The sequence below is a fragment of the Paroedura picta genome, chromosome 3, assembly GCF_049243985.1.
Source record: "Paroedura picta isolate Pp20150507F chromosome 3, Ppicta_v3.0, whole genome shotgun sequence".
Taxonomy (NCBI): domain Eukaryota; kingdom Metazoa; phylum Chordata; class Lepidosauria; order Squamata; family Gekkonidae; genus Paroedura; species Paroedura picta.
The window spans coordinates 19,890,889-19,915,708 of record NC_135371.1 but is presented as its reverse complement, the minus strand read 5'-3'; the positions used below and the strand labels follow the sequence as shown (position 1 = coordinate 19,915,708).

Genomic DNA, 24,820 nt, shown 5'->3' with positions numbered 1-24,820 from the left:
TAACAACTCTTTGGTCACCAACAGGGGAAAAAAATCGTGCTTAGGATAAAATGAAATGATGCAACGTTTGTTTGTTTGTTTATTTATTTAATTTCTATATCGCCCTTCTGTATGGCTCAGGGCGGTTTACATACAACATGGGGGATACATGGAACGGATTAATATATAACAAATGTTGACTTTCATGTAGGTCATACAGGTGATGAAAAGATGTGTATTTCACCTCTCTTGATAAAACCTGAGCTCTCTTACTGCAAGTCATAGCTATTACATGTCTGCATGTTCACTGGTTTTAGCAACAGCATCATACAAATGAATAGAGTTGAATTACTACTGTCATAGCGCTGGCAGTAACTCTTGCATGGGAGTGTGTCATCTGAGTGGTTACTGTTATCTCGGGCAAAGGTCCCCAGTGGGGGGTTGGTCTGCCGTCGTGTTTTTGCTGGTTTTGTATTTTATTAACTGTTCTGTCTTAGGGGATTTGTATTTTACGTACAGTATTTGCTGGCATATAAGACTACTTTCCCCCCCTGAAAAACATGCCTCCAAGTGGGGGGGTCGTCCTATACGCCGGGTGCACTTCATGTAACAAACTCTATATTTTGAGTGGAAATGTTGGGGGTCGTCTTATATGCCCAGTCGTCTTATACGCTGGCAAATACGGTATTTTATCTTGTAACCTGCCACGAGCCGGCTTTGCCGAGAGTGGCGGGCAATGAATTCAAATAATAATAATAATAATTTACTCTTCTTCAAGTGTATGTGTAAGTATCACTGGGGCCATTGCTTCAACATCAGTATCATTTGGCCATGCCTATGATCCCTTAGCTCAACATAAAATAACCTATTAAGCCTCTCATCTAATACAAAAAAATGAAACCCATTCTTTCTTTTGCACCTCAACATTTCCCACCTGCTATGCCCTTGCGATTCCAAAATCACAGTGCAAAAATCCATGTCTAAGATTAAGATGAAATTGTTTACAAATCTTTATCCTTTATTTACGATCATAATCCTACCATTAGTGGGAAGGAGAGGTATGGTCAACTTAAAGAGAATGCACACATTCAATGCTTCTCTAGTTCAGCTGCCAGCTAAATTCAGTTCTTGAATGTGGAATAGAGTTTTCTGGCAGGGGCTCCTGGGAATTGTAGTCCATGGACATCTGGAGGACCACAGGTTGACTACCCCTGGAATAAATGATACCCTCCCTCCCCACCACACCAATTCTTTTCATGATGCAAACAGCCAGATTGATAAATCTGACTTCACGTGTAATGGCAAAAGACATATTCTTCTGTGAAACTGAAGGACGAGAAATAGGCAGTACTCCTCCTTATTCTGAACATTCAGTTCAACAAGCCAGCTTCCATATTTCAGCGTTATGTGTTTGGTGCTCATAGCAACCATCTTTCTAGCCTTATCCCAAAAACTCAGGGTGGCAGATATACTTCTCCCTTTCCCCATTTTATCCTTACAATTACTAGAACAGGGGTAGTCAAACTGCGGCCCTCCAGATGTCCATGGACTACAATTCCCAGGAGCCCCTGCCAGCGAATGCTGGCATGGGCTCCTGGGAATTGTATTCCATGGACATCTGGAGGGCCGCAGTTTGACTACCCCTGGACTAAAAGAATTAAGAAGTGTGTGACTCACGCATGATAACCCAGGAAACTTTCATACTTGGTTAAGAATTAAGAAGCTGAATCTCCCCAGACTTCACGATACTCTGACCTTTGTATTACACTGCTTCTTATACATTTGTCTGCTATGGAGAATTCTTCATGCAGACTTAGAACTGCTGGTACATACACAATAAACAATTACATTGCAATTTAACCTGCCAGTGTTTGGATGTCTGAATACATTCCTAACATCAAACAAAGTCTGATTTTTTTGTTTCCTGTTTATCTCGGTGTTGATCCATTTGGGGGTTTTATGTTCTGCTTTGTTGCTTGGTTTTTCTAACGCCAACAGGTGCTTGAGTTCTTCCTAGAAAAAACTGCTCCCACTTGGGAATGGATTCTTCTATTTTTGTCCAGTAAAGAGTCTGGAAAAGATACAATACACAATTCAACTTTGCTTTACAATGCAATTGACTATGTTTATGACAAAACAAGCCAAACATACAATGTGCTTTAAAGCTTATTTCAGTGTGCAATTTAGAAAAGGCCAAACTACTCTGATGCTAAATCTCAAATCCCTCAATTATACAACATAATGGAGGCAGTAGGATTTCAACTCCTAGAGTAAATTTGTAATGATTGGATGTGCCCTCTTGTGGTGAATAATGTATTAGAATAGTAATCCTTGAACTTTATAATGGTTTCATTTACTTACACAGGAGTTATACGTCTTTGAACAACAGAATCATTCCCTGGATTACAAACATTCAGATCCTTGTCTAAGATCATTTTAATTATTGGGGGTCTAAAAACAGCTTGGCATTTACAAAAACTCATGCATGGACTATTAACGCAATGGATTTGGAAGTTATTGGGTTCCAATTGTTCCAGAACAAATGTTACACGTAATTAACAGTTTTCTACATTGAATGTGAAAGGGGGAAAAAAAACTATGTTAAAATAACACTGTGGCTAAAAACAGGGGTCTCCAGAAGGTGACACATCCTGGCTGTCACACTGGCCGATATTCCCTCCATCCTTCTCTCAATGAGGGAAGTGGGTAACTCCGAGGCACTCAGGAGCACTTTGGAAGCCCCCCCCCCCCATTCCCTCCTCAGCTGAGGAAGAAAGCTGGAGATCGATCATTCATGTACTGCTGTGATTCCCAAGCACTTGGGAGTGCCAGTGTGTGACAGATGAGCCCAAGCTCTCCTCCTGAATCTCGAGCTGGGGAGGGGGCAAGGGTTGTCACAATAGGCAGGCACTCACAAATGATACAGCTTTACTCATATCCTGCCTCTTTCATCATAGAACTCAAGATGACTTCAGTTTGGGGCTGCGGATCATCCTGGCAGTCATGAGGCACTCTGAGTGCCTGAAACATGCAGTGTGACTACAAGGAGGATTTCGCCCCTCCGGACCCTTTGTCCAAAGCTTGGGAAGAGTTCTGGCATTCATCATCATCACTAGGGCAAGTGAATCCGTGCACCCCTGAATACTGAGCAATGTCTGTCAATCAAAGGTTCAAATATATACACAACTGTGGCAGGTTTTGCTTTTAATAAACTACTTGAGCCTTTAGACACTAAATGAACAAGCCTGGATTTAAACTTCCAGGAACAGAAGGCATCTGTGGAAGCAGACTGACACAGGGGTCATTTCACCCAGTTCTCAGTTAGGGTATTCAAATAGGACCGGGAAGACCAATGTCATCAGCTGATCTTCAACCAGTCACTTTCACTCAGCCTAACCCTACGTACGGGTAGGCTGCTGTGAAGATAAAAAGAGGTGAGTGTTGAACCATGTATGTTTTGGAGCAAGGGAAGGGCAGAAATGTACTAAGTAAATAAACAAATATAAACAAAAGCTTCTTGTGACAGATGACATTTTTTCATCCTTCCAGCTTTCAGCAATACCTTTATCAAGAAAATGAGGGAACTTGGGGGAAAACTGCGCCTGCAGGCCCCTGCAGTTTGTGGAAGTTCGGCTCTAACCCTCGGCCCTAAGAATGTTGATAGATTTTGATTCAATTCCCTTCATGCCCACTCTGAGCGAGTGTGGACCTGTCATTCACTGCAATAAAAAAAAGAGTGAACTGGAGATGGATTGGGGGAAGGCACCCTTAGGAAAGTGATTTACCCTCTCCACCTGCAATTTCTATCCTCTGTGTTAGTTTGGTAGCGTTCACTCTCCTTACTGACCTTGAGGGAATGTGGCCCATCTGCAGTGATGGTGCAGGCAGAAAAAACAGCCTCCAAATACTTTTCCTTTCCGTGGCAGGGATGGTGACATTTCTATACCACCCACTATCACCATCTCTCATTGTTCTTTACATATATTGTCTTAGTAACGTGTCTAAAAAGCAATTTCAAGCCTCTTCTTTATCTCTCTGTACATTCCGAAATCTGGCGATGATGACAAATGACAACATAACAAAACCTGAAATTGTTAGCGTGAATGGAGTTTACAAGCAATGTAAGATGCTCCTCACTGCAACATATGATTTTAACGAAAGGCCTTAAAAAGGAACTGAAGCTGCTGCAAAGAACTAAGACCTGGCAGTGATTGCATTTAAAAGAATACTGTCATTTAATATTAACATTAAGAAGAGAATATAAACATTTGTGTTAAAACAGGCAAAAAGACCGGACCATCATTAATCCTACCTCAAGAATAGCAATATTAAGGTGTGGGTGATTTTTTGCCTGCAGTTTTTTTCCTGCTGCTTCTATATCCTTTAACACAAAGAAAAACTTTTTAAAATGGTGATTCTTCCAGAATACACACACATACAGATTATTATTTTTGATATGAAAGCCAAGATATTAGTCTAGCCATAAATGTTGTCAGCAATTCATAAGTAGCATCAAAGTACACATTGTAGTATCACAAAGTCAAAGAGACAGGCCTTCGCCCACAAGTTACTAACAGTCTTAAATCAGGCAGTGAAGAGAAAGTGCAGAGGAAGGAGAGAATTAAACGTAAGAAAGGATGAATGGGAGCAAATGCCCCTACACAGATTTCATTGCAGTTGGGGATGACACTAAGGGAGGAAGGAATTAAGTCAGGGCAAATGTGTGTTCATTTTAAGTGCCTTCCAAATTGCTTCTGACTTATGGTGACCCTATGAATTAATGTCCTCTGAAAAATCCCACTGTTTACAGCCTTGCTCAGGTCTTGCAGACTGGGGAGCGTGGCATCCTTGATGGAGTCAATCTATCGAACATAAGAAAAGCCCTACTGGATCAGACTAGTAGTCCATCTAGTACAGCATCCGGACTCACACAGTGGCCACTCTTGTTCCTCTGGATGGACAACAGCAGGGCATCAAGGCCTTTCCCTGGTAGAATCATAGAATCATAGAGTTGGAAGGGGCCATACAGGCCATCTAGTCCAACCCCCTGCTCAACGCAGGATCAGCCCTAAGCATCCTAAAGCATCCAAGAAAAGTGTGTATCCAACCTTTGCTTGAAGACTGCCAGTGAGGGGGAGCTCACCACCTCCTTAGGCAGCCTATTCCACTGCTGAACTACTCTGACAGGCGGCTGGTGTCGCCTCCTGGCTCTGGGATTCAGAGGATTGATGCATTTGAATACGGTGGTTCCCCATAGTTCACCCTGGCTAGTAGCCACTGATAGACGTCCTCCATGAATCTATCTAATCTTCTTTTAAAGCTGTTCATTCCTGTGGCCATCACTACATTGTCTGGCAGTGAATTTCACTTTTTTTTAATCACTCTCTGTGTAAAGTAGTAAAGTAGTATTTCCTTTTGTCCATTCAGAACCTACAGCTCATTAGCTTCATTGGATGTCCTTGAGTTCTAGTATTTTGGGAGAGGGGAAAAAATCTCTTTGCTTCTCCAACCCATGCATAATTTTATAAACATCATGTTCCCCCCACCATCATCTCTTTTCTAATCAGAAATGTCCTAGATTCTTCAGTCTTTCCTCATAGGGAAGGTGGTCCAATCCCCTAATCATTTTGGTTGCCTTCCTCTGTACTTTTTCTAGCTCTGCAATGTCTTTGAGATATGGTGATCACAACTGTACACAGTTTTAATTAATAAAACTATTAAGAAAACCATTCTATTACCCCATGACTCCTAAGTTTACTACAGAGTTGCGAAAGGCATGAACTGGAAAATTCTGGTTTGAGGTGTTCATGAATTCAATTCAACTTGAACCCTGAACGCAACGGAACTAAAGGCCCTGAAACAGATCAGCCAGTTTGGGCTGGTCCATTTTATTTCCGTCTGCTAAGAAACAGGTGGAAGTGAAATGGACTACTGAAATAGCTACCAGCCAAATAGTGGGCAGGTATGCAAGCCATTTCAGCAACTGATTTTGCTTTCCCCCACTTCTGAGCAAGCAGGAGAGAAACTGATCACTGAAATGACATCTGGCCATTAAAACCCTCTCTTTCGCTTTGCCTTCCAAGTAGAGGGAAGTAAAATGAATGGTTAACCAGTCATTTAACCCTAACAGCTGATGGGCTGACCCATCAAGATGATAGGATTAAATGGCTGGCAGTCACTTCAGTCATCCATTTCACTTCTCCCCTCTTGGAAAGGGAGAGAGCAAAACAGATGACTGCAACCTTACAGCTGATGGACAGACCGCCCCATTCGGCTGCTAGGCTTAAATGTTCCAAACCCCAAACTGGACTAAAGGTTCAGGAAATGTTTGGGGAAGGTGCTTCCTCCAAACCTCCATGGGGGGCACGAACCAGACAAATTTGTGAGGAATTTAGGGTTGTGAACCTGTTCACATACATTCCTACTCAGAAGTCTATGCTGAGGTACATTTTGAAATTCCAGGTATATAATACTGACTGGGTCCCTATTGTCTACATTCGTCTTCAATTTCCCAATAGCTCCAAAAATTTGGTGAGGCTGACTTCCCTTTGCAAATGCCATGCTGATTTTCCCTCAGCAGACTTTGAACATATATATGCTTAACAATTCTATATATGATTACAGTTTCTACAGTTTCTACTAATTTGTCTGGGAGAGACCCTAGGCTGCCTAGCCTGTAATTTCTTGGTCCAGGAATGACTATATTCCATACGATTTGGGTGTCCTTTTCCTCCTGCCTTAAACATTTCCTAGCATTAAATGATAGATTTATAAAGAGAGGAAAAGAGAAAAAAAGTGAAAGCATCTAACCCTAAAACCTAAACATTTATTGGGTTTGACGGTGCCACAAAGACTCGCTGATGCAGTGAATAAGTGCCCAGGAATGGATGTAATGACAGTACAACATCACAGGCATTTTGTTATACCAGCTCTTCCATTAAACTATTATACATAAATCCAAATGTACTTGTAATACAGCTCCAAGCCAGCTATAAAACCTGCACAACTTTTAAGACTGTCATCTAATAAATTGCAACTATTGTACATAAATAGGCCTTTCCCTCCTTCCATTTCTATATTTATAATCCACAAGGGCTCATATAATGTATAAGATCCAAAAATCAACTCTTGCTTATAAACTCATCTGAACAAAAAAGTTTCCTTATCTCTGAAACTCGCTGCCTAGCGTCAGGTGGGTAAGAGTTGGGACCCTCAGGTGTTGAGCTCCAGAAGCTATCCAAAATGCAAATATGCAGTCTTTCTGTATCTGTTGGATGACTGGAAGGGGACTCTGTACTGTATATATTCAAGGAGGTCTTTCCTCAGAATTATCCTAGGTAGTTTTGATGTTTCTATGTCAACTGCACAGGAAACTTTATTTCCTTTTAACATGGGGTATTCATTGATCAGTAGATCTCTAGTTCTTCTATCCAGTTTAGTTTTCTCTTCAAAAATGCAAAACCCACACATTTAAAAACATGTATATCACTAAATTATACCCTTCTGGGGTCTGGGGCTTGTGGTTTCCCATTAAGAGCGCAGCGTAGTTTAGATGCCATGCAATGTGTGAAATGGCCCTTATTTCTGAAATCATCCAAATAACTGAAGCCGAAAACCAAGGTGAGCTCATTGCACCTGATAAATGTTGCATGACCTCTCAGGAAGCGACTGAATATCTCAGGTATGGTTCTCCTTATTCCATTTGTAAGACGAAATCCTCCAGGAAATAACTTTGAGGAATAAGGTCAATATGATGGGGATTTCAAATTAATCAGATGTACCCTGACAAAACACTTCCAAGGTGTCAGATAGTTGTTTTTATTGCAGAGGAATTCTTGTTGAGAGCCCTAACTGCATGACTTCAACTGGATGTACTAGGGGTAATTTACAGTTAACATGATTCACAATTCAGAGTGAAAGCATTTGCTGTGCACACGTGAGGAAGGCAATGCTCCTCCTGAAAGAAAGCTACAAAGTAACAAAGCTACAAAGAAAGAAAGCAATTTTGTTGAAGCTCTTCACTGCTCAAGACAAAGATGACTTGCTAATATGCATGCATAACATGTGCACAAAGATGTAGAGAGGCAGCAAGCTGTTCACCAGACATTCAAGCTCTAATGAAAACTCACCTCTATTAGCTTTTCTTAGGAAATCTGCACATGGGCTTCCACTTTCCATGTGTTGGGTTCACAGAGAACTAGATTCAGTTTGACAAAAAAAAAAAAAGCCTCCTTAAAGCTGCGACTCCCCCCTCTCCCTTGTGGGCTTAGTTTCATATACAAACATTAAAGAGATCAAGCGCAGGCCTTTTGGGCAAATTAAGAGAGATGGGAAGGGGCGTGGGAGTGGAGTGTGAAGGAACCAATGCAGAACAGAGATGGAAGAAGGGAGGATAGCAGATGGCAGCGTCGGGAGCAGAGAGTGAGTGTGAAGAGTAAGGCATTTTAAAAAATCAAGTTTTTTTTAAAAAGGAAATTCCCCAAAGGGGCTTCCCATAAGTCCCCAACCACAGCAGCTTAGAAGAGTAGCATCAGGCCAAAAAGGTCAGGTCATTTATAATGAACAGAGTAGCCAATCGGTGTATTCTCAGAAAGAAAAGCTGCTCTAGAACAAGATCAGCTTGAGAAACTTGGGTGAAATCTACAGACAATGAACAGAAGTGACCGTCTAAATCAGTGGTCCCAAAGTCCCAGTCCGGGGACCGGTACCAGTCCATGGATCAGTTGGTACCGGGCCGCGGCTCATCCTCCCCAGCTGCTGACTTGGGGGCTGCCCTGCCACTCTGCCGTTGGCTCACCTTTGATGCTGTCCAGTGGCCACCATGGCTGGGGTTCCCCCTTGGCATGGCACTGCGCAGCAGCTGCTGGCAGCACCCCCAGCGGGAGGTGGGAAGTCAGGGGCGCCAGTGGGAAAGCAAGTGGAGCAGGGGCTAAGGTGGCGGCGGCGATGTCCCTCGGCAAAAGACCACCCCCCCTGGGCCTCAGTAAAATTGTCAAGCGTTGACCGGTCCCCAGTGATAAAAAGGCTGGGGACCACTGGCCTAAATGACTGTTAAAGTGCTGGGTCAGAAAGAAGTGCAACCTTTCCTCCTTCCTACACTAATGCATATATAGCTGCATCAGACATTTCTCGCTCTATAAAAAAGGGTAGTTCACAATGTCAGACTAACAACTCCAGAGTTTACATGACAGAGCAGATGTACCATGACACATAGACTCCTACAACACTTTCAAAAACTTTCTGTCCTGGCCCAAAGAACTTAGTTGTCATAATGATCTGAAATTCTAGTCATTCCTAAAGTCTGCTTTAAAAAAAAAAAAAAAGGCAGACCACCATATTTTTTAACGCAGCGCTCTTCTTCCTCAGCATTGTCCTATCTGTATTTCTCCAGGATAAGGCAATCCAGGCCAAGACATTCATTTACTTTCATTTTTGCAAAAATTGTGTTTATGGGTGATATGAAAAAAGGTACTTCAGGGGGGAAAGAAAATGGGATTGGTTTTTGGGGGAGAAGGGTACTTTGGCATGGCCTGCATACCAGATGTGTCTTTTTGTTGCTCCTCTCCAGTTATAGCATATTTTGAATTCTATTGTCATCCGTAACACTGACTGTTGTAAACTCTTGTGGCGGAGGGTGGTAAGGCAGCTGACATGCTGTCTGAAGCTCTGACCATGATGCTGGGAGTTCAATCCCAGCAGCCGGCTCAAGGTTGACTCAGTCTTCCATCTTTCTGAGGTCGGTAAAATGAGTACCCAGCTTGCTGGGGGGTAAAATGGTAATGACTGGGGAAGGGAATGGCAAACCACCCTATATCGAGTCTGCCAAGAAAACGCTGGAGGGCGTCACCCCAAGGGTCAGACATGACTCGGTGCTTGCACAGGGGATACGTTTACTTTACTGCTGACTGAATGACAGGCACTATCAGAAATTGTTGCTGGAAGGTGAAATGTACTTTAGGAGCAGAAAACATGCTGCCATAGAAATACTAGATGGCACCCTTGCATATCCACTGGTAGCTAGACACAATCAAGAGTTTTAAGGATTTTTCCTTTAAAGATTTGCTTTTGGCAATTCATTACTTGAACAGTCTGCAATGCAGACACCTCTGCCATATTAAAGGCAATTCTTGGATTCCACAATGTCTTTATGCATTTTAAAGATATTCTGAAAAGAGTCAAAGAACAAAGGGACAAAGAAACATCTCTGTAATTCATACTAAAAATGTCTACTTTAAGGTAAGTATGAGGAACAGAAAAGACTAGGCAGCTATACTGCACTTATAAGATGCCTACATTTACTGATACGTAAGCAAATTGTATATTATAGAGATGTAACATAAGTTTAAAATAAACTGTATCTGTAGATGTCCTGCAGATGCTACCAGTTTAATCACAGATACCTTCTTCCTCTGATTGTTATATGGCAGCTTGAAGACTGTCTGACAATGTCTCACTTTCAAAAACTGTGTTGATACTTATTCTCCATTCTAAGGTTCACAATAAATTTTCTGGCTGAAGGTTTGTAGCCTGTCAATCAGTTTTCGTCTTCATAACCGTTCCACAATTATTGGAATTTCAACCAAGTAATGTCCCCATTAGAAGTACTTCAGGAAGAACCCAAACTGAACAGAACAGTGACTAGCCCAACATAGGAGGGGGGAAAAGTTGGAATAATAGCATGTCCTTCTGTATGGTTATCTGGAATATTTGCATGGAAATATATCCCACTGAATCCACCACGAACTACACAGGATTATACTGCAAGTATCCTTAAATTTCAAGTAATTAGGTTTATTCAACTCCCCCCCACCCTTATCCTTTGTATAATTAGCCAAGTCTGAATATTTGTGCTTCAGCCATTTCTCAGCTTCGGAAGTCCAACATTTCAGTAAGCAGCAGAGAAACAGAAACTCTCTTCATAGCTAAAAACATATCTGAAGCAGTTTTCCCCCCTCAATTTTATTTAAATGCAGGCAAATACAACAACACCTCATCATCGCATCGGTGTATTTCTGGGAAAGCCAAATCATCAACTCTCCACATGCTAACTGTGAAATGTACAATGCCTGGTATCGGGAACAATTTCCTAAAGTTGGCACATAAATCTGAACCTTATTTTCAAGGTTCTAATATAGTATTCTGCATGGATCTCATTCCTGTTTTATTTTGTTATCAAAAAGCATCTGCAGTTATGCATGTCTGTTAAAGCCAGAATAAAATTAATATATCTAAACTTACTAATGCTGCTTTTTCTGCCAGACAATTTGTTTTGATGGTCATACATATGCTTTTATTTCTTCCACGACTGTTCTAACATTTCTGACACTTTGGTAAATTATTCAGAGGAATGAAAGAGTAGACAGAAAATGCTTTCATTTGGAAGACTTGAAGCATTTCTGCTTTGTGATTAAGGTAGCCTGTTACTTCATTGCAGGCTATTATTTTAGGGGCACAATTGTCATACAAGTGATACCTGATATGACTATGTACATATAAAATCTAAAAATATATCTCACTACATCGACAAAAGAGATTAATTTTTTCAAATTGTACTGTTTTGGAGGATAGAACATATATAGATGCAGAAAAACTACCCCACCTAGCAACTATGCCATTATCGGCTTCTGCTTCCCATTTTTTAACATTGCCTTCATTTCCTTTTCTGAACTACCTACAATATGACCATTTGGAATGGGAGAAGGGCAAAAGCTTATTACTAGGTATGTGAGAAATACTTAGGTAAAAGGTCACCTTGCAATGCCTATGTGAAACTGTTGCAATCATGGAACCAATGTATTGAATCAAGTTAGCTTAGTTCAATACAAGATGTGGTTCAAACCTAAAACAGGCACTACCAAACCAAATCTCTTCACTTCCATTCTTCAATTATTTATTTTAAAAAAATCATATTGGGACTCCTCCAAGCACTAAACTGCTCATTCCATCAAAATGTGTCCAAATGCCAGTTCCCGTGAAGAACTAGGAGTCCCACCATGTGCAAATTTCCTTTTCAGCTCCAGACAGAATAATTTCATATGCTCTCGACTGAAATATGCACAAGAAGGTTACAGAACCCTCAGCTCCAAAAAGAGCAGAGTGGATGAGTGGGTGATCTGTCATAACATGTTTAGAACAAAGCAATTAAAGGGAAGTAATTTCCCATTTTTCAAAGAAAGAGGTGACACATCCCCATTCTTTGAGACTGTAGTGCCCCAGGGATGTCTCTAGAAAAATAAAACAAAGACACACTGTCACAAAACACGACACCACAACACGAAAGAGCAAAGCAGCAAGGTGAATGGATTTTAAGGCATCGCTATATATACATTTGTGGAAACATTAAAGCAGCATTAGCTTTCAAGCAATGGGGAAGGTAGGAGAGACGTACAGTATAAAATCGGAGGCATCACAGTACACAGTCAGCGAAGAGGCTGGATCCAATACAAACATAGTAGCTACCAAATATATGCTGAACTACAAGTGGCTGACTAGAATGCCTCTTACTTGCAAAAAGATCAATTATGTCAAAATAGAAAAAAGTCCCTTTATATCAAAGGCAAATCTTACATCTATGCTTGCCTATAGCAAAGAGACATCTAGTTGGACATGGTTTCCTTAGAGACGCGGAACAAGCCAGAAACAATAGAGATGGAAAGGTTTCTCATGTCTTGGCTAACTCCTAAAAAAGTGGTTTATCTCTTAACATTTCAGGAGATACCCTGCGACTGAATGGGTGATCAGGTGGGAAAGACATATAATGAACTCCAAGCACAGTGTCTGGAAAGACTGAATGAGTACCCAAAGGACTATTTAATCTTTACAGAGGGTAATGTACGAGGGAGGATATTTTAAGTCTCCATAGCCGGGAGCTCAGTGTAGTATTTCTGCACTTCACTGCTAACTGTTTCCGACACAGCAAGCTGAAATAATTGCTACCAGGCAAAACACTTACTGTAAGAAATACAAGGTGGCATCTACTGCTTTAGGTTCTATCCATCTAGACTCCATCTTTGGTTCCCAAAGGCTCCCAGAACCAGAACACAAGCTTTCTTGCTTCCATTTGTATCTGTAAAAGTCAGTTCTCAATGCTCCATGTCTCGATGTTCCATTAATTTTTGGAGAAACAAAAAGAAATCAGAATTCCAATTGGAAGAGGCTTGATTTTCAGAGGCTGGGGTCAACAGGGATAATGAATAGGTTACACTCCAGCCAGTGACATTTCTGTGTATACACCTTAAATTTTTTTTCCTATGTAAGGGAATGGCTGCTATTCAATCACATGAATAAAGCACCGAACTTAACAATATTTCAGTAAAGGCAAAATCTAGCTTTGCACTCTGATACTAGATCAGTGAAGAAGGGAAATATCCCCCTGAAGATATTGGGTTGCATCCAGCCTACATTTTTGCAACTGCAGAATGGAGTTGATCTCTACAGAATGCTGCTTCTGGAAGACAGATACCCTAAGGAAGAGGAGATCAGTAGCAGAAAGGAGGCATTGGTGGGAACTGTCTTTTTAGTCTGAATCAAACCCATTATCTTTGCCAATACACTTCACAAGAACCTCTGCAATTTATGAACCCTCCCTCCAAACCCACATTCATCATTTTAATGTGAAGAACTTTGCCCGTAGAAATGTACAGGTCAGAGCTCATACACCCAAGTTGGCAAACATTTAGGGTAGAAACTGATACCAGATTGTCTAACACAAAAAGGCTTCTTGAAATTACCCTTTATTTCTACTAGACAAGAGTCAAGAATGCAGAAATTATTCTTTCATATACTGGACTGCTATTAGTTGTTATGAACACAATGTGCTTTATTGTTTAACAAGATTAGATGAACAGTGTTATTGTCTTTAATAATTTCAGAAATGACATGTCAGTCTTTCTGTGGCCCTCCCAGTATACAGTCATTCCATCTAAATACAGAGCAGAGGTACTCCAGTATTAAAGCAACTGAGAATTTAAACATATTCATGACAATAATACACTGAACCTCAAAACTTCCGAGACCTTGAAATGGAGGTGGTGCTTGACTTGGAACCTAAGCATACGCAGTAGACAGCTACAAACTCAGTCATCTGCTATTTTATGAATAGCTCAGTAGAATACCTAAAGCAGGTGTTACTAAGTCCAGCCACTTTAAAAATATGGATGAAAAGCCAGAAAGATGCTCCATATGGCATACTGCCTTATTCACGATATTATATGGCATTTGCAGAGGGTCTGAAATTATTATAACAATAAATTTTGTTTGGGGTGTCATAAGATTTTATAGTAGCACAGAGAAAAAAGGCTATGTATGGATGACTACTAGACCTTATTCCTGAGCCTTCATACTCATCAATGAGAGGGCAAACACCAGGAAATACCCATCTCCATCATGCACACATTATATGGACAGCATTATGGAAATGGCGTCAAAGCACTAGACAGACAACTGGTCTGAGCCAACAAAATAATTCTTATGTGTCTAAGAATTGCTACCATCTTTGCTGTCAGAAGAACAGCATGAAGAATAGCTCATCACATCCAAAGGTTAAATAAACTTCTTTGCTTCTTCCAAGATTTTACTATATGGTTAGTGATTGATAGGCAATCAAAACTTACATTTAAAAGTACTACATTTCTTTTATGAGCAGCATCAGCTTCTTGCATTTGCCATGTCTTCTCAGCCTCTCTGTCTCCTAGATGATTCTCCATCTGCTGAAGCAACACTATTCTCTGAGACAGTCTACAAAAGGGAAACATTCTGATAAGTGGGCAGACCATTTTTCTGCACAACAGCCAGAAAAACAACAACCTTTTACCCTCACCCAATTTTCCTCTAATTATGTTGAATATAGCGTGGGTGCACTGAAGGAGGAAAAACAGCACAGGAAGTCCCTTCCTTGCTGTGCTCCCGTGGAGAAAGTAACCACCAAGTCGTACAACATGCAGTCTCTGTGCACAAATGAGACACCCAGCACTGCTCAGCTTGGATGGCTGTAATATGCGGCATCGTTTACTATACGGTTTACTGGAGTCTGTTATTAAATGTGTAGGTTTGGGAACAAAAGTGATACAATGTTCAGAAAGAAGGGTGTCGCATACTTAACCCCAAATTCATGTATCTGTTGAAGGAGTTTGCAAATTGTAAAGCATATTAATTTCTCTTCTTGGCAATCATCATCAAGATCCGTAAATAATCGGATGTGTTGGTTCGTGCAAGAAGTGGCCTTTGCAAATATTCTCTTGAGTCTATAAGCTTTCCCCCAAGATCCCATCCTTAGCTCCAACCATATGATTAAAGTCCCTCGCAAATCCTGATAATAAGGTTAAAGATTGGTAATAATCTTTACATCAAAAACTCCCTGGAGGTTCCCCCTACCCCCATCAGTTGACGTGTTTGTTATTCAAGACTATCTCCCACATAGCAACATAGTAGCGGGAGATTTGATAACAGGGAACACAGAGAAATGGATTTGTGATGGCCAAGAAGACCGCGTATAATTTGACTGCCTGGTGCGAAAGTACGAATATCACACAGTCTGAGAGAGAGCACAAGGACCTACCCATGGTTGTGGTGTACACTGGTAGTAACGACACTGAAACATATATCCTTGAAATCCTGGAAACAAAATGTAGGTTGCTAGGGAAGATGCTAAAGTCGGGGCCCCTCCATAAAACATTTATAGCAATGCTACCTGTTTCATTCAAAGACTTAGCTAGAGGTTGTGGGTTGTGAAGATTAGATAACAATATCAGGAGTGATTTAGACACTTTGGGCTATGAGATACTTTTGGGGGGCCCCAAGATCTAGCTGAACATAATGAAAAACAGTCTGTGGGAACCTAAAACAAAAGGTCCACAGAGCAGCTTTTCAACTAATTGGTTCGGGAAGGCCAACATGAGCTTGATACATGCGCTTCACAGTCCAGGACTCATCTCTTCATGTATTCTGGATCCCCAGTGCATGGATAGGGCAACAAACATTCAGAAACTGCTGACATTGTTTGAAGAATTATAGGAAAATTCTCCACAAGAGCAGGCATTTGAAGTGAGAGATAAAGTAGAGGTCGACTGGAGCACAGGTGCATGCTGCAGCAAGCAAGACTCCTAGGGTCACGTTTCATTGGTAAAGATTCTTTTTGTGGAACAACTCATAACATCAGACCTTGTATGAAGTATTTGAAATAGAGACCGACTCCAGAAACTCTGTCTTTCACAGGGTTTATCAGAATAGACGAAAGAAGACATTTTACACAAGCTTCCCTGAATCAACTTGATGCTAAGAGCCAACACAGGTTCTTGTTCTGGTTGAGTACTAGAAGTGGAGCCATCAGGAAGGTCAACGTCCAGGCCTCTGGGCTAGTGCCCATTGTATTCCTGGGTGCAATGGACTTCTCCTCTAGTTTGTATATATGTATAAGGGGAAAGTGGCTGCATTTGTGTTTGCATTTCTCAACTTTTTTACTGTTGAGAAACTCCTGAAACATTCTTCAGGTTTCAAGAAACCCTAGAAGTGGCACAATTATGCAAAATATGGCTGGGAAGCATAGCTGTGTACATGCCCACCCTGGGCTCCTCCACTTCCCACCCCCTCCAGGCCCATCTTTAGCCATTTGGGGGGCAGATCAATATAACCATATATGGTCATATCACCTGATGAATGTTTAAAACATTTTTAATTAATTAACTCCTACCCATTCGGGAAACCCTTCCGGGGCCATCAAGAAACCCCAGGGTTTCATGAAACTTTGGATGAGAAAACCAGTCACATAGGTTCCCTGGAAGTATCCAGTTGGCCACTACTAGGATTCCAGATTAGATAGAACTTTGATCAGACCCTGCTGGGCTCTGAATTGGCAGCCAAAAGTCCTGGGAGCGCAGTGGCCAAACCAGAGGGGCTGGGCCACTAGTACCAGTGTGGCCAACCTCCTTCCCCTCTCTCCAGCTTCCTTTCTGCTGGCTCCTTCCCCTCCCAAGTGCCTGGAAGCAGCAGTAAGGAGGAAAAGGTGGATGGGGGCAGGGAAGACCAGAAACTGGCCCTCAGTGGGGGAGTGCCCTCTTCCTACTGGAGGAATATCTTCCACTGAGGGCTGATCTGGTTTAGTCTGCATCATCCACAAACAGCCCCAGCATTATTATGACTAAAGATGTATATTTTTCAAGATGGCACACACACTAAAGCAATACTATAAAAACCTAAAAACAACAGCAGGAAAAAAAATCAATAATGAACAAGTCATAAGCACAAGTCAGGGCATAAAAGAGCATTCACCAGCTTAAAATGACATTCATAAAACAATCCTCAAAAGAGAAGCACACCATAAAAATAATTTTAAAAGATATAACCTTTTAGTTGAAAGCATGGGTTATAATGAAATATTTGGCATCACACCTAAAAGAGAACAAGAAAGGCCAGGAGAGCATCATGGAGGAAGGCATTCCTGAGGCAAGGTATCACTGCTGAAAAAGGCATTGGGTTTTGGTGGTTCCATTCTTACTTGACTGTCCAAATTCCAGAAAGAGGTGCTAGGGGATTGATGCGTGGTAGTGTGGCATTTAGGCTATGGGGGTACTCAGGATTCCATTTTCCCCCCTGTACTGATTAATATCTACATGACATTGCTGGAAGAGATCTTATGGAGATTTGAAGTTAGCTGTTACCATATGTGGATGATCCCCAGGTCTGTTTCTACTTAACAGCTGAGTCAGGTGTGTCTCTGAAAATCCTGAATAGGTATCCTAAGGGCCAATATAGAAGTGATGTTTTCCGTGGGTCAAAATGGTGGATGTCACTGCCATTAAAGTGAGGCAATTAAAAGATGAGGCAATTAAAATGCTGCAGGGGTCCAATTTTGACTGGGTCAGCAGCATGGTATAACGAGGGACTGTTTTTAATCCCCTAGCATCTTTTCAAGTGCCTTAACAAGAGTCTGTCATCCTGCTGCACTGCTGGCCCAACTTTATGTCATCTCCTTATGTTTAAAACTGTAGCAGTGTCCACAGGTCAAACCCAGGGATGCCATCATATCTAGCTTGACCCTAAGAGAAGGTAATGAGATAGACGAGGGCCAATAAACTGAAGCTCAGTATAGAAAATATTATGATGCTATTTGTTAAAAGGAGAAACTGACTCAGGCTGTCCTGGAGAGGGTTATATTTCCCCAGAAGAAGCAGGTGTGTTCCTTGGGGCTTCTAGATCCTTCCTTATTGTTGGAGATTCAGGTGTTCTTCATCAGTGGTCCCCAACCTGTGGTCCGCGGCCCGGGGCCGGGCCGCGAAGGCCAGGGCGCCGGGCCGCGGTTCCCTCTCCTCGCCCCCCGTCCGCAGTAAAAAACTTCCCCAGGCTGCAAGCTTGCGGCCCGGGAAGCTTCTTACTGCGGGAGGGGGGGGGAGAGGGAATCAGGGCAGCGCGTCGCGCATGCGCGGCCGAAATCATGCATGCGCGGCCAAAATCGCGCAGGCACGATTTCGGCCACGCATTGCGCATGTACACCTGTGCGGGCCGGCCGTGCATGCGCGCTGCACAGGTGTAGCCGCGCATGCGCACTGCGCGGGCGGGGCAGTTGCCCCGCCGGTCCCCAGCTGGAAAAAGGTTGGGGACCACTGTTCTTCATGATACACAACATCTTTGAACATTAGTTCTGGCTGATATGCCAGCTATGATTGGTTCTCAAAAAGTGTGATCTGGACATGGTGATCCATGCTCTGATCATATCCAAGTTAGATTACTGTAATACACTTTATGTAGGGCTGCAATTAGAAATGAGCCAGAAACTTCAATTAGTTCAAAATGTAGTAGCTGGCATTGCTGTTTCTCCATGAAATATTCTTTATAAGATGTTCAGGATTTAGCAACAGTAGTCTACATCCCATCTTGTCTATGTTATCCAAGGAACATACAAAACCCATAACATATCCAAGGGAATGGAGGATTAGAATTTCTGTATCCTAACTCTGCACATTTGCATATTATTTTTAGTCATGCCTAAGTACTGCTAATTATCTCTGCCTTTTCAGTTACAGAAGTACCCTGAAGCAGCATTTCTTCACAGTGTTAAAATTTTCATTGTTCCTATACAGGAGTTCTTCTACATCAAGGGTGCTGCTAAACTTTTCCATATGTATTAAAAGAATTAATGACATGAAGATTCCTTGACACAATAGACTGATCTTTAAAATACAGCCCTCCATTTTGCAACCAATTTTAAATTACAAACCCTGATTAGTTCACATGTATATAAAACTGTTATTAACACAAGATTTTTATTATATTTATTTTGAGTTTTAGATTCAAGGCTGCAGATTGAATTTAGGACGGTGGAAACCAATCACTGAGGTGTAGCTTCCATTTAATCAGGACATAAGTACTATGTTAATATCAGCTCACTTATCATTTCTTTGGAATAGCATTAGCAGCACAGCTCCCCCTAGAGGTAGCATCTTGACATTGTTTGACAGACGGAAACAGCTATGTAACATCAAAACTTCCTTTGAATTTCGAGGGGAAATATTGCTCTGAAGTACTGATTACAGAAGTCTTTCAGTCAAAATAAACTGCCCAGTTATTCTGTGTAAAATCATATCAAAAAGTGGTATAAATGTAAAGTCTTGGAAGATACTTCAAGTTCTTAACCTTCTCTATTTTCCTTGTCTCTTTTTTGAAATAAATACTTACATTTCTTCATGCCTTTTAACAAGCTGGATTTCTTGTGCTAAATAGAATGCCATTGTTGGTCATGTGGCTAATAACTCCCTTTGACTTCCCAACTAAGGAAAAACAGAAAGGAGCAAAAGTTGTTTCTTCAAAGTCAAACACAGACTTTTTGACAATGGTTAATAATTTACTTTCAGCTCAATATGAATCATTTCTTTATCATAAGCGCAGATGAAAGGCTGAAGCATGCCTATTTGATTTTACAGCAAGATCTCCAGATAACAAGAAACTGCGGTAGTGTCTACCCTAAAAAGAAAACTTAAAAGCACTGGACCTCGAGATATAGGAACGATATCAATCCACCAATGTGAGCATTAAATGGTGTGTGTGTGTGTGTGTGTGTGGGAGCCAAAACCAGTAAGAAACCCGGCTTAAGGAATCTATACACAGAAAAACTACACTGGCAAATTCAAAACTGAATAGGGGAGAAACCTAAAGACATTCAAATATTAAATTGAAATTTGATGGGGAAACAGCAAACTAGAAATTCAACAAACCAGACTTCTATAAGAGGAAGTTCTACTTTGTTTTTGCTGCCTTATTATCTAAAGGCCTTTTTACAAAAAACAAAACAAAACAAAACAAAGAAAAAAAAACACAAAAACCCTCATGTATTCATATTATCCATCTGCTGAACATTCATCAGCTGAACATTCTACCCAAGATGTAGACAGGTATTAAGATAATGGACTGCAAGATACTCCCCCTTTGTTTTTGAACATGCACCCTGATGAAGATTTATGTAACCTTGAAAGCTGTGTTGTATTATTTTGGCTGGTAATAATTTGTGTGTGTGTTTGGGGATTTCTTCTATGTCTTCAATCTCTCACCATGCTTCACTTTTGAGTTTGTTTAAAATGTTTATAGTAAATTGATGTTAAATATGCTGTAAGCTACAGCAAGAACCACTGATTAATTAGCAGGTGTAACTACAGTAACTATCTTTCCCCTGCAATGGAGATGGAACGTTTATCCAGCACTCAGCCTGAAACATTTGGCTACCAGAAAATGGCAAGGCTCACCCTCTTGCTGACAGCACGTCCACTGCTTTTGTTTGCCATGTTCAACATTACCGGAATGTCACAAGATCCTAATAGAAATCATTTAACAGATCACCATTTCTGAGCTTCATAATGCTCCCATCTTCCATCGCCACACCATTTTACACCTCTAATCACGGCTCTCTCAGCTCAACTGTGTGAAAGAAATTTAATATAGGGGATCTGAATTCAAACCTTCTTGGTTCAACCTCAGTTCTATGTCACACTGGCTCCTTTTTGACAAATGTATACTCTCCAATGCATAGCTCCAGAGCAGCCTTACTTCCTTTTATAATGGCAAACACTAACAAGATCCTGACCACAATGCCTTACAAAGCAGCTTTACATTTGTTTGAGCTCCAATGCAGCTTTTGGAGATCAAACACTGACATCCTATGGACATGCTTCCTACAGAAAACACAATAGATAGTAAGCATTCTCATTCAGATGCACACTGTCCCATTTTTATGCCATTCTTTCTCCAAAAGCTCAGGACAACATTTACTAGTTTCTCATCCAAACAGGATCCAGAAGGGGATGCATGAACTAGAGACTGCTTTTGCACACAGATTTCCTTAAACAATTTAGTGGGTACATGCAATTTACTAGTGCAGGGCCTACATGAAGGCTACTGTTCTTAGAATTCTACTTTAAAAAGAAAAGTGAAGCAGCAAAACTATTTCCCCAAACTGGAATGGCTGGATCAGAAAAAGGAGCATAAATAAATGAATTACTCAGCAATCTTTCTTGTGTACTTTACTGGTGTTCAAGGAAATTGTCATGATTAAGTGAATACACCTTAAGGCAAAGGGCTTTCCCATGTTAATCTGGGATTTAATCAGTGATTCTCCTGCTCAGAATATATATTGAGCATTCCTCAGGTTAGAAAACAATAAGTAACAAATGAGACTCATCCAGTACAATATACTTTGCATTTATTTGTGGTGTATATTACAAGTGTGTCAGTATTACTTTGCTACGCACTTGAACATGTTGAGTTCATTTTGGTGCATACATAAATGTATGATTGTTAACAGTATGAGCATAGTTTTATATACTTTAGTTATTTTGGTGCAACTCACTCAACCATGCAACAGTGCAGGTAATTTTGGAACATAGCTGAAGAATTTTGTTGGCTCCCATATCCCAACAAAGTGCAAAAGATTGAGATTCTCTGGCTTTTATGGATTGTGCCTGGCTTGAGCATCCATATTCAGCATGTGTGACATATGTTTCTTCCCCAAAAGTTTTGCCAGAAAACAGAAATGGCACTTGTTTTAGAGATCATTTTCATTTGACATCAAGACATTCAAAGAGGAATAATTTCCCCAGAGATTCACTATCCTATTCTCCTTATTCACTAAGACTGAATAAGTCCTTCCAACCGTGTTCCAAATAACAGCCAGAGATGGAGGGCATGCAGGTACCAAAGTGATCCACCCTCCAGGTCATATCAGATTTGCCAGTCTCTGATATAAGTAGTGATGAATATATTGAAGCCTAAATTGGAGAATTTTGTTCCCCTTTGTAAAAATTCAAGGCTATTTAGAAATGTCTCCGATGTGTGGCTTATGAAGCATCGTAATTTATAAGACAGTGGGGGTGCATGAAACACATCCGACTGATAGCTAAAGTACTGTGAGCAGTGCAAGAGGGGGGGGGGCTTAAAACCTTATTTTAAATTACTGTAAACTATGGTAGAAATATGTGTTAAAAATAAATACAGGCTGGGATTATCTGAATTTAATCGTATGGCACATGTTTAATATAATTTATCTGGCTGCCAGGCATTTGGAGTTGATTTGCCATTGCTTGCCCCTGCATGGTGACGCTGGTATTCTTCAGAGGTCACGCTTCCAAGTGCTAGCCAGGACCTACCCTGTTTAGCTTCTGAGAGCTGACAGGATGAGTTTTGCCTGGGCTATCCAGGCAGGGAACAGGGTGGCAACACAAGCAGGCTTATTTACTGCATGTTTCCCAGTGAATCTCAAAGCTATTAACACAGCATAACCGTTCACATAAACATTATCAGAGCAGATTCAAGTGGGTGGCCGTGTTGGTGTGAAGCAGCACAATAAAACAAAATCAGAGTCCAGTGGCACCTTTAAGACCAACAAAAATTTATTCAAGGCGTTGAATAAATCTTTGTTCGTATCAAAAAGGTGCCACTGGACTCTGATTCTGTTTTATCATCAGAGCAGTGTAGGTCAATACAGTCAATAGGAGGAGACATTCTTAAAGAAGCAAACAAACAAAATAATCCAAAGAGCAACAGGCTTGGATTTGGAGCAGCTGAGAGGTGAAGCACCGCAGGCACACAGACAAAAAAGTAGTTGTAGTTCGGCGTGAAGGGGAAAAAACCACCCCCACTACCATCACAAGCCTGTACTATCAGGAGCAAAGTCTGAAATACATGGCTCAAGGCTGCAAAACGGGCAAGCCAGGAGGTGGAGCGTAGGCTTATTCTCGTTCCGCCCTGCATGAGCATGAACCACTCCCGTCGTCCACGCCCGACCCCTTTTCTCCTCAGCGCCACATCCACAGCTCCTTTCGCGCTGGCTTTGCTTGCCCGCACTGTCTCTCCCCCTCCGCTAAAGACGCCGCAGTCCCTCTTCCGCTCCTCGCGCCTGCCTTTTATTGGCGCGAGCGGAGGGGAAGCGGCCTCGCGCCATCTAAGAGCCGCCCCGAAAAAGGACAGGGGCTCGCAGATGCCCCACCCAAGCGAAGCGCTGAGCGCGAGATCTGCGGTCGGAGCCATAAAAAAAAGGCGGGAGGCGCTCCCGGCGAAAGGGGCGACTCGACCCCGCCACGTCAAGCAAACCTCACATTATGAATGGGGGAGAGCACGCGTTAACCTGCAGAGAGAAACTACCTCGCTCACCGCCACCACCTTCCTCCTCTATTGCCCCCCGTCCGCTCCCGTTAATCCACAACGGCCGTTAAGACCGAGCAACTGCCGGCTATTATCGCGTTAACGACAGAAAGGCGGGAAGACCGAGACGGCGAGGAATGAGACAGCGTGATTGGCCTAGCCGTCTTGAGTGGGCGTGGCCACGGCGCTCTCGTTCGTCCCCGGCTTCTTCGTGGCTGTTTGTGTTCGAACTGGACGTCCAAAGAGGGCGGGGTGTTGAATTTAAAACCTTTAGACCGTTGGCGAGGAAGAGGAGGAGGAGGAGGGAAGGATGCAGTAGTCCGTTCTCTCAGTGAATGAGCCTGGTGCCTCGGGTTTTCTGTTTAGGAGGGGGGAAATGGACCTTGTTTCCACATCATTTATGTATTTAAGAGAAAGATATATCCTGTTTATTTGCTTGGGGAAATGGCACGTCGGCAAGATGCAGAACCAAAAATCTCCTTTAAAACATTAAAAAATAACACAGAGATTTAAAAACACCTGCCTGGAACTGCTGAGATAGTTCGTCCTCTCCCAGGTGCCCTCTGAAATACATCACATGTTCCCAAAGGTACATAAAGAGACGCCATGTTTGATCAAGCCAATAGTCCACTCTAATACAGGGTCACAAAGTGGCCAAAGCTAGGAGCCATCAACAAGTCCACCAGCAGGGCCAGGACCCCAGAAACTCTCCCACTATTGTTGCTGTCAGTCATTCAGTTGTGTCTGACTCTTGGTGATCCCATGGCACAGCTGTCACCATGATCCCATGCCTCCCACTATTGTCCCTCCACAAGCACCAAGAATACAGAACATCACCACCCCAGACATAGTGTTCCCTCTATACCCTTGTGGCTAATAGCCACTGATGAGCTCCCTGTGTTTATCCAAGTCTCTCTGGAAGCTGTCTATGCTTGTAGCCGCCACCACTTCCTGCAGCACTGAATTCTACCTGTGAATTCCCCTTTGAATGAAGAAATAGTTTGTTTTATCTGTTCTAAGTCTAAAGGTATCCCCCACCGGGTCATGTCTGATCCTTGGGGTGACGCTCTCTAGCGTTTTCATGGCAGACTCAATACAGGGTGGTTTGCCATTCCCTTCCCCAGTCATTACCGTTTTACCTTCCAGCAAGCTGGGTACTCATTTTACCGACCTCGGAAGGATGGAAGGCTGAGTTAACCTTGAGTTTGGTAAATATGTTGAT

The 24,820-nt window shown here is 41.9% G+C and overlaps 1 protein-coding gene across 3 annotated transcripts; it reads right to left on the bottom strand.

Moving 5' to 3' along the window:
* Positions 1 to 66: 66 nt before the first annotated feature.
* CEP15 (centrosomal protein 15) lies at positions 67 to 23,727 on the bottom strand. 3 transcript variants are annotated; one of them, XM_077325008.1, is made up of 5 exons: positions 23,608 to 23,727; positions 19,648 to 19,739; positions 14,592 to 14,715; positions 4,292 to 4,360; positions 67 to 2,050 (listed from the first exon to the last, which is right to left on the bottom strand). In XM_077325008.1, the coding sequence occupies exons 2-5, from the start codon at positions 19,698 to 19,700 to the stop codon at positions 1,937 to 1,939; spliced, it is 360 nt and encodes a 119-aa protein (XP_077181123.1). In that variant the 5' UTR covers positions 19,701 to 19,739; positions 23,608 to 23,727; the 3' UTR covers positions 67 to 1,936. The 3 variants fall into 3 exon arrangements, with proteins under 3 accessions (XP_077181123.1, XP_077181122.1, XP_077181124.1); XM_077325007.1 differs by having other exon boundaries at positions 23,599 to 23,697; XM_077325009.1 differs by lacking the exon at positions 23,608 to 23,727 and adding an exon at positions 20,709 to 20,833.
* Between the last annotated feature and the right edge of the window lie 1,093 nt (positions 23,728 to 24,820).